Source organism: Ctenopharyngodon idella, chromosome 18, assembly GCF_019924925.1.
Source record: "Ctenopharyngodon idella isolate HZGC_01 chromosome 18, HZGC01, whole genome shotgun sequence".
NCBI lineage: Eukaryota > Metazoa > Chordata > Actinopteri > Cypriniformes > Xenocyprididae > Ctenopharyngodon > Ctenopharyngodon idella.
In genome coordinates this window covers 222,544-235,459 of record NC_067237.1, presented here as the reverse complement: position 1 = coordinate 235,459, position 12,916 = coordinate 222,544, and the positions used below count along the sequence as shown (strand labels likewise).

Below are 12,916 nucleotides of genomic sequence, written 5' to 3'. Positions count from 1 at the left end.
AGGAACTGAGATCATGTTTTCAGACAGATGTTATTATAAAAGAGCCGGTTATGACTGTACCATCATAGAAGAGTACATATTAGGGATTTCATTTATGGTTCCATATATGGAAGGAAACTATACATTGATCTGGGAAATATACACACACTGATCAGCCACAACATTAAAACCACCTGCCTAATATCATCTGACCCAATATTTCACATTTCCTGACATTTATCCACCCGTTACACAACATTTTTACAATGCGACGTGTAACAGAGCGGATGTTTTAAGCTAATGAAGCCCATTACTAGCTGAAAAAAACAACATAGATTAACATTTAGGGATATATACATATATAATGTATGTAAGACTTTCATGTCCAGTATAAAGACACACAGCAGGGTGGACAGGTCATGTTTTACACTATTAGATATGTCTTCTAAAAATGAGAAAAGTTTATGATTGATTCTTACTTTGCTCTGAGTTGCTTTCCCTCCAAGGAAATGATGTCACTTCTAGTAAGTCATGTGATTTAGGGCATACACTTAAGATTTTAAAGGGCACGTAACACCAAAGTAACAGGGTGGACTGTAGGTTTGAGAAACTCATTACACATTTGAAAAAATAAATAAATAATAATAAATTGTGTTTTATGTCAAAGAGAATAAGTGAAAGTATACACTAATACTCAGAACTGCTAGTTTAGAAGTGCATGTAACCTTTATTTCAAAGTGAAGTTGAGAAAACATGACTGGGAACATGAGAATTTGCCTGTCAAGTGCTTCAAACAGTTGTTTAATTATATTTGGGTACTAATAATTATGAAGTTGTGTAAAACCATTTTGATGGTCCACTTCAGCCGTTCTACAAACTATGAGTAACTTTGCGACTACAACTCCGTATTAGTAGACTGTTAGTTTTGTGTTTGGGTTAGTAGAGTAAGTTGACTTGTAGTTGCAAAGTTACTTGTAGAACGTCAGAAGTGGACCATTGAAAGTGTGATACCTGAACTTGCATTAACTGGACATCCATTCATGGGAAAACCATGTGGCATGAAAGTTGATTAACATTGTTAATTATGCAGTATGTGTGCGTCCAGTCTCATGCTGAGAGACTCCAGTTCAGAGCAATGAGAGCCACACGAAAACACCCTTAAACAACAGATGACAGGGTTTAAGATCAACACATATTTAATGGGGCTCAGTTAAAAGAAGTGAACATTAAAACTTTCACACAGCGGTTTAAAGGCTCAGTAGCAGATGAGTGCCGTGTTTTGTCCATGTCTTTAGAAGATCACCACAGTCCGGCTGCAAACACACTCACAGCAATAGCAGTCACTGTGAGCAGAGCCGGATCGCCCGCGCCGCGCCCGCTGGAGTTACAGTAGTTCCGGCTGCAGCACGAGTACGTGAAGGTGACGTTGTTCCCGCGGACCACAGAAGTCTTGGATCGGGCGCAGTCGCTCCTGGTCATGCAGCCCTTGGAGAACAGGAGGGAGGCCCATCCGAAGCGTCCGTCGGCGGTGAAGCACAGCTGCTGCGGTGGACACTCGGACAGAGTGTGTTTACAGGTCTTGTTGAAGGACGTCAGAGGACAGAAGTAACACATGAGGTTTTCACAGAGAACGCCAGGCTGAAGACACAAAACCAAGAAAACCAGGCCTGAGATCCACTGAAAAACAGCTTTAGACTGCATTTTGTCCCGGAAAAACACACAAGTGCACTGCAGCAAACAGCTTCTCAAATGAGAATTCATGTGTGTGTGTTAAATAAGATAAACCAGGTGTGAGCTGTTGCCTTAATTGCTGCACAGATCAATCAGCTCAATCAGCACACGGCTCTGTGTAATCGGACGTGATGAAGGCTCTACACGAGCTGATCTCCAGAACATCTCAGTTCATCATGAGCTGGCTTATGTTCTCAGTTCTACAAAACATGATGTTTTGTTATTACCATCTGTAAACTGAAAGTGTGTGAACAATGCGATCGCTGTACAGATTTTACTTTCTGAAATCATGTCTGAATTCAACTACAATTGAATTTTGATTCTCATATCCACATTAGTGGCACCAACCAAATCAATCCAGTCTGACGGTTGTAACGCCATCAGATTAACAGTACGTTCACCAAACGAACGCATGCGCAGTCTTGGTTTAGAGTTAGGGACTTAAAAAAGAAAACAAAAGAGAGGAAATCCAATACAGAAAGTTTGCCAAAGTGTACAATTTTGAAACCTCTGATGAGGCGGAAGATCCAGGTCGTCCCGCACCGGCACTGGGGTTGGGAATCGAATTCCAATTCTGGAAACGGAAACTTGTTATAAAATTAAAATTTCTATTCCACTTGTTGACTGTGTGCACATTTGAATGTGATTTTAAACTATTCAAGCACAGGACTCGCCTCTCATATAGTGTGTGAATACTGAATTGAGTTCTCTTTAGCGTCTTCTTGTGCTTGAACGGACAAACACACAAAGATGTCAAAATATCTGAGTAAAGTCACTGATCTTGACTGAATAACTTTTGTCACTTTAAGGATTAATCTATATTTTATAAAAAGAATGGCGTTATTTTACATTTGATTATATATGATTTCTTGAACTTTTTTCAGTTGCTAATTTGTTTGTTCTTGTTTAATTGTCTTTAATAATGTTTAAAAAATATAGGCTATTAGTATTTGCAAAAACACACTAGATTGATATCTAAATGTTTGACTTTTGTAACTTTGTTTTACCTTATTGGAATCAATAAGAATGGGAATCACAAAAATTCAAATGATATGTACCCAACCCTAACGGCAGTGGTGCAACATTAGAATTTACCCAAAACTTTCACTTCTTAAACTAGAAATATCATGTGGGATCAGATGGAGAGATTAAAACACAATTTTACCCATTTACTAATTAAATATTGAACAAAAGGAACACTGTTACAGCAATTTGTAATCACTACATTTTGGTAAATTGGTGGTCAAGTCATCTGAATTTGTACGATCTGCTTAAACCGCACTGATGGTCAGGTTCAGAGTGGACCTTCATGCTTACTTAAAAAAAAAAAAAAAAAAAAAGTTTCCACAACTCATATTGTACAAATCCATATGAAATCACCTCTTAAAATACTTAGATTTTCTCATGAGATTGTCAGTGTAAAAGTAATTGTGAAAGTGTTTCCAATTTTCTTACCCACTTTAAAATGTTTAAAAGGAGTTGAAGACCGCATAGAAATTAACAAAACCAATTAAAATGTACAACATTTACACTGATGTCCCTCTGTGCTTCACATACAGAGTTTAGGGATGAGCTGTAGATGTCAAATCATTCATTTGTAGCAGATAAGTGGAAAAAAAATAATGTCAAACTCTGGATATTAATATTGCACAAACAGTTAAAACAACTGAAAAGTGGTAGTTAAATGAGAACAGCAAATATATTCCCAAATACTCCATCTTGAGAATTTCCCACATAATGGCAGTTTCAGCCTGAAGCACCAGCTGAACCAGACCACCATAACCAGTTTAAATGGTTTACCATTAAACCCAAGACATAGAGTGATAAAAATGGACTCAAACATGGTTTATTTTTTAACAAAGGTTCATCAGTTCCCTGACTGTAAACCAGCTGATAGAGGGAAGAAACGGCAGTCCGTTGCAGCCTTTCTGTATTAATAAAATCGTCACGTTATTAATACAAACCATCATGTGTGTGCGACATTGGTTTGTGTCTCACGCTCAATAAAACACACTTTCCAGTGTTTAGAGCATCACTCGTCCGGACAGTGAAGCGGGTCACCGGCAGTGATGTTGTCCGTCGGTCTGACGGTAACCCCGAACAGCTGCTTGAGACGGTTCCCCGGTGCGGGAGCTTCATTGCAGCGGTCGTGACAGCAGCACGCGTAGGTGATCTGATAGTCGAAGCCCATGAGAGTGACCGTGTGGTTGGAGCCGCACAGCTCCGGGGACACGCAGCCCTGGGCGGCCAGCACGGACACCGGACCGTAGCGCCTCCAGCCGGAGAAGCAGCGCTCGTGCGGCCTGCACTCCGTGGTCATGTTGGTGCAGCGGCCGCCTCTGGCCTGCAGGGGGCGATAGTAACACAGCAGGACGCCGCCGGAGCGACCCGACAGAACAAACACACCCACGAGACAGAGCGCGGAAGCCCGCAGGAGAGTCTGGAAGAAGCCGGACCTGGACGGAACACACAACAAATGTTTTATAGGTTTCTTTTAGTGCATTAAAATAAAAGTCAGTGAAGAATGAGGACTGAGACACTGGATCGAGGGAAACTAAAGGATGTTACAACAGTCACTTTAAAGTGAAATGACATGAGGAGGAAGTTGTGCTCGTCTTTTCTTCTCCATTGTGACATCTATGGAAGTTTGTTTCCGCCGCTGAATAAAAAAAGTACCGACGATTTTTAATCTCGCAATTGTGAGAGGAAAAAAAGTCAGAATTGTGAGATAAAAAGGTCGCAATTATCTTCTAAATTGTTTTATTTCGTGGTGGAATCAGTCTTTCAAATATATCCGACTGAAACGCTTCTCAAACAAGAACAAATGTAGGGCGGGGCTTGATTTTGTCTGTGGGGAATTGATTGGATGGTTTGACAGGTTGCCCCGCCCTCATCATCAGAGAAGAGAAGAGATGCTGAGGAGAAGATATTCTGATTCAAGATTACCAGAAACAAGAATTTAAAACAAGAATGATGTGCACCGATAAATCATTTAGAATAAACTCTGCAATATTCCATAAAAATAAGAATTGTCCAGTTTGATTTCATTTCAGCTGTAAAGAGAGTTACAGTTCACTGCACCTTAATTTCTGCTGCAGGAAGTAAATGGAAACACGTGATGATGATGATGATGAAATGACGCAGAACATGCAGACTTCACTGACTAGAAACTGATTAGTGAAGTTTTGATCAACACAGAGTTTAGACTGAGATTCACTGCATTTCTCATTTCTGAACACAATATTCACCTGCTGGGATGTGTTTCCATCGCCGCTGTGGGTCTGGGTCAGTCAGAGGAACAGAACAGCTGATTGATTCTTCAGTTTATTTGTAATTAGTTTAATTAATCATCAGGAAACCAGGTGCGGTAAATTGACTTGCTAGCAGAAATGTTCTTTGTTTTATGGCATGATAATTTGCGTTCAGTCTCATGTCATGTCCATGTTTTTTATTCGATCATGTGTGACATTTTTAATAGAAAGTGAGTTTATGTGATGGACAATCAAGAGAAGTAAGAGATGAAGAGCAGAAGCTGTTCTTACATTCACATCCGTTTAAAATGGTATAGAAATGCAATGCAAAGAATACACAGATCATATTTCTAACTGAAATGAATCTGGCTGGTTCTCAGAACTCGAAGCTCAGATCAGTGTGGATGAACACATTAAACTGTAACAAATAATACTTAGTAATTTATAGTTCATGTCAGGATGATTAATGAGCAATTTTAGCCCGAAACAATTGAACTGAACTGCAATAAAGTTCCGCGTTTAATATCAGGATGAATGTATTATTCTCATGATAGTCTCGTCTGAATTTGTAAGATCTTAATATATTAATGAATTTAGGCTGTCAGTGAAACAGAAGTTGGTCAGAATCAAGAGGAAAGCAGCATGTTGCTTTAAAGCTTCAGACCGGATGTGATGTTCTTCAGAGTCCATCTGAGGCTGAACCTGATCTAGAAATGAACTCTGACTCTGACTGACAGCTGTCTGCAGCTCCTCAGCCACTCTCTCATCACGGCCAGAGACTCACTTACAACAAAACAATTCTTCATCAACAAAACATGACCATCACCAAACAGTATTTGTGTTGCATTTCATGAATGAAATGGATGAGCTTCATTTCCCACCAATTTGTTTTCATGAATAGATTCACAACGGGTTTGAAATCCATTAAATCAATACACTATTTCATCACAGAGGTGTTTTATTAACATTAAATCAGAATCATCTTTGGTGACGAGTCTTTTCAGAGCGGCTCTTTTTTAATTATTGGAATGGCAATTTATCATATTTTAGCATTAAATAGGCAGAAATTGCTAAAGCAAGACATCGGAGAGCAAATAAAAGATTCAGGAAAAATCATGTTCATAAAGACTTATTTTTATTGGCAGTGGAAAATAAGTTTCAGTATTTTATTGAAATGAAAGAAATAAATAATACTGTGATAAAAATAGTTCATAAGTACTTAGACTGTACATTATTTCTATTACAGGACCAGAAGATTTGTTTAAATAAAGGACAATAAAAAGATAGTAACATGACTTTAATTGTACACAAGTGACTAAAGAATGTAAAATTACAAAATCGAGAAGACTGGGATATGATTCCAGCCTACGCCTCTGATATCATCCAAAAATGACAATTCCTACATAAAGGCCGATACATACGATATCAAAAAGGGTCACTGAAACAAAAGGAGTGGCTACAAATGTAAGGCTTGATTACAGTGAGAGAGATCAGGACTGAGCAGAGAGAGGCCACTGGAGGATTGGTCCGTCTGAGAATCACACACACACACGCATACACACACACACACTCTCTCTCACACACACACACACACACACACTCACTCACTCACAAACACCTATAATGCAGCACAAAGGGAATGAATAAACAGTGACTTTCAGCCAAATAGATGCTAGAGAATCCTGGCATCAGTATCACATCTGTAGAAAGATGTATTCAAAATAGCCCTCATAATTATTACAAAGTATGGCTTTTCCAAGGGTCTGATTTTGGTATCAGGATATAAAACACGTACCGACCCCGATATTCACACAATGCCATTGACACGGGCCACTTTCTCAGAATCAACAGGGAGAGAAGAGAAGATTAAGAGAGTTAAGATCAAACACACAAAGTACTTTTAGCTGGAAGATTTAAAACAAAATCAATAAGTAGCCAATACGATAAAAATACTCATGGAGAATGATAAAAATGAGATTATGCCTACAGACGTAAATGTACAAACTCTGGACTCGTGATATATAAATTACATCTAGAAGATTGAACTGGATTAGGACGCGTGAATTAAAAGGTGACCAAATAAAATCAAGCAAAAGTTGATATGAAACACTGCTGAATTAGTGAGACGTCCCTCTGGAGGAATAAATAGAAGAGTTGAAATCTAGAGTATAAACCCGCGGGACGCTAAGAGTTTGTGTTGATGGGATTACGGGTCTGTAACAGGGAAAATCCCAAAGGAATGCTGTGGAACTCCAGCCTGACGGGGCTCGTGCTCTTCTGCTGCGTCACCTGAGGAAGCAACGACAATCATCATCATCATCATCATCATCATCATCACAGGAAACAGACCCAGACAGGAAATACAGCAAGAATGAAACGCGGACTAACCAAAATCTTCTTAAAGAAACTTAAGATAAAGTCTAAGAATTTTGTTATTTATAGCAGATTCAACTTTCATGATTGAAGAATTCTGCAACATTGACGCAGTTATTGATCTATTTACATTATCGGTCACTTCAGAGTATTCCTGCACATCTCTAGTAATAGTATTAGAGCTGCACGATTAATCGCTAAAAGACCTCAATCTCGATTCAAACACACACGATCTTATTCCTAAATGACAGCGATTTGGCTCTGTCTATTAAAGCTTTGACAAGATCACAGCGAACATTCAGATCTGTGTTCTGATCCAGAGAGCCGTTGTCATGTAGAGATATGACACAGCTTCACAAACTGTTTTTTCAACCACTCAATGTCATTATTTCTGTCTTACAATAATTCAGATTATCACAGAAGCACCAGGATAAAAGTTTATAGATCAGATATAAACACTGATGTCTACGATAGTGATCAAAATAGAGTAAATCACCTTTCAAAAGTAAACTGATGCTTCACATAAAGATTGTTCAATGACATCGTTACACCAGTGTTTGAACCAAAATTGTGATTCTAAATTTACCCAGAATCGTGCAGCTCAATACATTATTTTTTATAATATCTGTCACGAGTGTTGTGCTGTAATGCTCAATATTAAAACTGGCATGAAATGGAAGTTGTGGTCCTCTTTTCTTCCCTATTGTGGCTTCTGAAACAAGATCAAATGTAGGGCGGAGCTTGATTCTGTCTGTGGGAAATTGATTGGATGGTTGGGGTTTGCTATTGGTGGATCTCGTGTGAGTGACAGGTAATCAGTAACCATGTTGTTGTTTATTGAGCAACACATTCTACACAGAGAACTGAAACTACATCGAGAAACAATCAGCTGTCATTAAAGCCTCAAACCTACAATCTGTGTTTGGTCAGTTGAATAACACTGAATGCAAAGCACTGAGCTCTGGGATATGGATCCACCAGTGGAATAATATGAAGAACTGGAGAACTCCATCATAGAAACGGGTCAGAATTCATGACTTTGAGTGCTGAGCAGAAAGAGCATGCAGCGCGTTTAAAGAGCATGTGTTGATGCTGAAGAGTACGGCCCGTTCATACAGCAACTGCACAGCTGGTGGTTTCTGGGCCACATAAGCAACAACATTCATTAGTGAAGTCAACTTTATGCAAATGAGCACCAACGAGACCAATGGGAGCTACCATGTATGCTGGCTTTAAATAATAATAATAAAAACAAAAGAGTTCCAGTTACTAGTGATGTGCCTGAAGCCAAATACTATGTTCGGAAAGGAAATGACGCATTCTACGGAGCCCCTAAAGGGACATGATGATGAGATGGGAGGAAAAAATATATTTCAATGCTTCTGCATTCTCTCGCAATTATATAGTTGGGTAATTATATTGTATTTAATTTGCAGGCATCAGGGAGCCGCTCTCAACATGTGGGGTATTGAAAACACTTGAATGTGTGCTTGCTTTTTTATTTTTAGCATTTACTGTGAATCGAAACTGAAAACGAACAGTGCTGCGATTTACTCTGAAACATGCAGCGCGTCAGACTATTAATTATAATAATTACATCACCACCGTTGAGATTTGATGATCGCTGTAAGCCATATCACATTCTCATAACCATTAACTGTCGAAATTCATAAAGTTACCGGGCAACTGGCGAATAACACCGTTTCAACAGCGCATTTTTAATCGCATTCGTCTGCGAGCTTGTGCAGCACTGACAGAAGTAATCAGTGCATGAAATAAATGTATTAGAAAACGTAATATTTTGCAGTTTATTTCATTTAGTATTTTGTTTAAGGCCATTTCACGATTTCAATCATCATACAGTAACCTCCCTGGTGTGACGTCATTTACAACAAAACCAAGTTTGTTTGGAGTTTGTTTTGGGAGTTAAACTACCATTGGTCTGTGGTGATGATGTAATAGGTGGGTGTGGCTGATGCTGAAGCTGTAATTCTAACAGAGCGACACAGACACTGTTTTTCATGTTTAATACTCCTTTAAAGCAGCAGCTTTACAATCTATTGTATAAAGTGCTGTATAAATAAACGTGATGTGATTGGAGTGCTGAACTGCAGAGCTGGTGCAAACTTCCACATGCTTTCTGAACTAATGTTTTCTTTTTGTTATTGAGAGGAAAGCGTGCAGCACATATTCATCTAAACGCCACTCTCAGCAGTGTGGGCAGCGTTAGGATGTTCGCTAACATAAAAGAACTTCGCTGTGAGTATATCAGGGCCTTCAGGCGTAGCATCATGAAGATGCTCTTGTGCTCAGATCATGAGAGTAATGGAGGCTCACCTGGTTGAGATCAGCAGGAGTATGTTCTGACTGCGGCCGAGTCCAGACGCTGAACTCCGCTCACACCGCCTGCAGCCGCCACACACACACACACACACACACACACACACACACACACACACACACACACACACGCATTAGTCACACGCACGGCAACATGTTAAACACACATATGCGCTGACGTAAACTACACACGTAACAAGCTGACTAGCAGAATCAAGCGCGCGGTGCATCGCTCACTCACGTACCGTCCAGCTGCGGTTTCTTGGCCAGCAGGGCGGTGTCTCCGGCGCTCACCCTGAAGCTCGCAGGCAGCGTGTCAGAGGCGCTCACGCTCATCCCACGCACGTCTTTGGGGCGAAACTTTTTCCTCCAGGACGGCGCGCGGCGGAAGTTCTTGTCGTCGTCCTGCGGAGGAACGGCTGTGATGTGAAGCGCTCAGATCTGATACGGCAGACTGATGAACCTGACTCAACTCACCTCTTCCAGTCTCCTCTCTGTTCCTGCGGCTATCAGGTGACCGTACTCGTGCTCCAGTAACGCTCTCGCCTGCGGACAGACAGCAGTCAACGGAGATTGAAAAACAATATATCGAAGGCAACAAGTCAAAGATTCTATTGTTTTGTCCGCTCTGACTGCACAGAACAGTCAACATAGAGCAAAACGAATGAGTTCAATGAATCAGTGAAACGGTGCACGTCTGACCTGTGTGCACTGCGTAGGGATCTGCAGAAGCAGAGCCAAGGCGTTGTGGTCGAAGGACTCGTCCAAGGCGATGAGCGCTCCATGAACACCGCTCTCCAGAAGGTTGCTGGAGTAGTCCTTTAAGCCGATGGCCTGAACCCAGCTGACCACGCGCTCGTTCGTCCACACCAGCACATCTGCACAGACACAAGCGTTAAAAGACACACACACGACCACACAGAGGGGGAAATAAAGGAGAAAACCAACATGCGCTCACCTTTGACTTCAACCTGTGACTCCTCACGTCTTCGCTCAAGGTCTTTTCTGTCGTAGTTCAGTCGTCTCAAACACATCACACCGCACTGAAAACTGTTCCTACAGAGAGAGAGAGAAACACAAACACACAGTGAGGACGAACCAGCCCTGAAAATACACCAGCAGGCTTCAGGAGGCAAATGCCATTCATTTTATAGATGCTTGTATGAATGGATGGATGGATAGATGGATGTATGGACAGATGTATGGATGGGTGCATGGATGTATGTAAGGATGTATGGATGCAAGCATGGGTGTATGCATGGATGGATGCATGAATGGATGCATGTATGGATGGATGGATGGATGGATGGATGTATGGATGGATGGATGGATGGATGGATGGATGCATGTATGGATGGATGCATGTATGGATGGATGAATGGATGATGTATGGATGAATGAATGCACGTATGGATGGATGGATGGATGAATGCATGGATGGATGCATGGATGCATGTATGGATGGATGAATGGATGTATGGATGCATGTATAGATGGATGGATGGATGTATGGATGTACGCATGGATGTATGGATGGACGGATGTATGCATGGATAGATGTATGCATGTATGGATGGATAGATGTATGCATGTATGAATGTATGGATGCATGTATAGATGGATGGATGGATGCATGGATGTATGGATGGACGGATGTATGCATGGATGGATGGATGCATGTATGGATGGATAGATGTATGCATGTATGGATGCATGTATAGATGGATGGATGGATGGATGGATGGATGGATGCATGGATGGACGTATGGATGGACGTATGGATGCATGTATAGATGTATGGATGGATGGATGGATGTATGGATGCATGTATAGATGTATGTATGGATGGATGGATGGATGTATAGATGTAATCAATGGATGCATGGATGTATGGATGGACGGATGTATGGATGCATGTATAGATGTATGGATGTATGCATGGATGGATGGATGGATGGATGAATGTATGGATGGATGCATGGATGGATGTATGTTTGAATGCATGTGTGTATGGATGAAACTACACTACTTACAATCCCATAGAGAGATCAACCAATCAGAAAAGCCACTGTTACCATGGAAACCACTCACTCTGACAAAGCACTGCAGAGCATGTAATGGAGTTGGTCCCCCTATATTCTCAAACTACTTGCATGTGTATAAAATATAGTATTAAAATATGGTAATAACTGCGGTTTTGGATTCAATTACAGCTGCTTTCACAAATTAAACTCATTACCATTCTCACATAAAACAGCTTCTTCCCCCGTTGTGTGGGGGTGGTTAAGGGTTGGGGTTTAATGTGTTTATGGCAAGGAGATATTGTTGTTGATCATCAGTGTATGTACCATTTATGTTGTCCTGACAAAATGGCAATAAAAAGATTGTGAGAAAACAGCTTCCTGTCTTTTTACCATTAAGATACTATTCATAAATCAGCACCCAAATACTGGAAACAACTGGAAAATTACCTTCATTTATCCTAGTTTTATTATACACGAGTAGTTCATCCTCTCATTAAAGGCATTAAGTCAATTAAATGTCATCTGGCTGGTTCGGTTCATGGCTTATAACACTTTATTAAAAAAAATTGAAAATTAAAGGGAAAAAAAGCAGCCCAGACTGGAAACTCTGACTGGAAAAATAAATGGACAGAGGCAAGAGACAACGAGCTGACCATGACTGACCTATGGAAACTGTCCACCATTTTGAGCTGACTGCGGAGGTCTTTTTTGGTCAGATGATCCAGCATACGAGCGTCTACCAGCGACTCCATGAAGTAACTGCGGTACTGAGGTAAGCCGAGGCTCGGCAGCCAGTCGTTACCAATCCATTCGTGGTTCATGTCGCCGTAGGCCAGAGTCTGAGAGCAAACAACACCCATTCAGTCCATTCAAGACCACAATGATGAAAATCAAATGCTACTTACCTAAAAGACACTTAATATTCAGTGATATTATTGATATGACTATCAGATGAGAAGAAAACTTGAACTGAATTGATCTAATAATGACTCTTGTCTTCTGTAGAGCTGCTTTATAGCTGAATTCAACTCATTTCATAAATGATAAACTTTACACAGTTATTGAACTGATCTGAAATATTGTATAAAGTGCTATAGAAATAAAGCTGACTTGACTAAAAATAAAAAATACATCAAGAACACCACCTCAGCACTGAATTCATACAGAAGCAGTGATGATGGATCAATCTCATGAGATTAGAGAAAGCTCCTCCTTTCC

The 12,916-nt window shown here is 40.4% G+C and overlaps 3 protein-coding genes across 20 annotated transcripts in view; all 3 read right to left on the bottom strand.

Annotated features, from left to right (window-relative positions):
• Positions 1–1,157: 1,157 nt before the first annotated feature.
• LOC127500004 (protein Bouncer-like) lies at positions 1,158–1,739 on the bottom strand. The gene has a single exon (XM_051870784.1). The coding sequence runs from the start codon at positions 1,678–1,680 to the stop codon at positions 1,279–1,281; it is 402 nt and encodes a 133-aa protein (XP_051726744.1). The 5' UTR covers positions 1,681–1,739; the 3' UTR covers positions 1,158–1,278.
• Positions 1,740–2,758: 1,019 nt separating this feature from the next.
• LOC127500003 (protein Bouncer-like) lies at positions 2,759–5,064 on the bottom strand. Of its 2 annotated transcripts, none has more exons than XM_051870782.1 (2): positions 4,792–4,944; positions 2,759–4,166 (listed from the first exon to the last, which is right to left on the bottom strand). In XM_051870782.1, the coding sequence occupies exons 1-2, from the start codon at positions 4,857–4,859 to the stop codon at positions 3,743–3,745; spliced, it is 492 nt and encodes a 163-aa protein (XP_051726742.1). In that variant the 5' UTR covers positions 4,860–4,944; the 3' UTR covers positions 2,759–3,742. The 2 variants fall into 2 exon arrangements, with proteins under 2 accessions (XP_051726742.1, XP_051726743.1); XM_051870783.1 differs by lacking the exon at positions 4,792–4,944 and adding an exon at positions 4,959–5,064 and having other exon boundaries at positions 2,867–4,166.
• A 1,015-nt stretch (positions 5,065–6,079) lies between these two features.
• ppfia1 (PTPRF interacting protein alpha 1) overlaps positions 6,080–12,916 on the bottom strand; it is a 28,881-nt gene continuing 22,044 nt past the window's right edge. For all 17 annotated transcript variants that reach the window (XM_051870753.1, XM_051870755.1, XM_051870758.1 and 14 more), the window contains 7 exons: positions 12,362–12,537; positions 10,633–10,730; positions 10,377–10,552; positions 10,152–10,220; positions 9,920–10,079; positions 9,672–9,740; positions 6,080–7,250 (listed from right to left, as the gene is read on the bottom strand). In XM_051870753.1, coding sequence (XP_051726713.1) covers positions 9,682–9,740; positions 9,920–10,079; positions 10,152–10,220; positions 10,377–10,552; positions 10,633–10,730; positions 12,362–12,537 — 738 coding nt within the window. In that variant the 3' untranslated portion in view covers positions 6,080–7,250; positions 9,672–9,681. The remainder of the gene's footprint in view (positions 7,251–9,671; positions 9,741–9,919; positions 10,080–10,151; positions 10,221–10,376; positions 10,553–10,632; positions 10,731–12,361; positions 12,538–12,916) is intronic.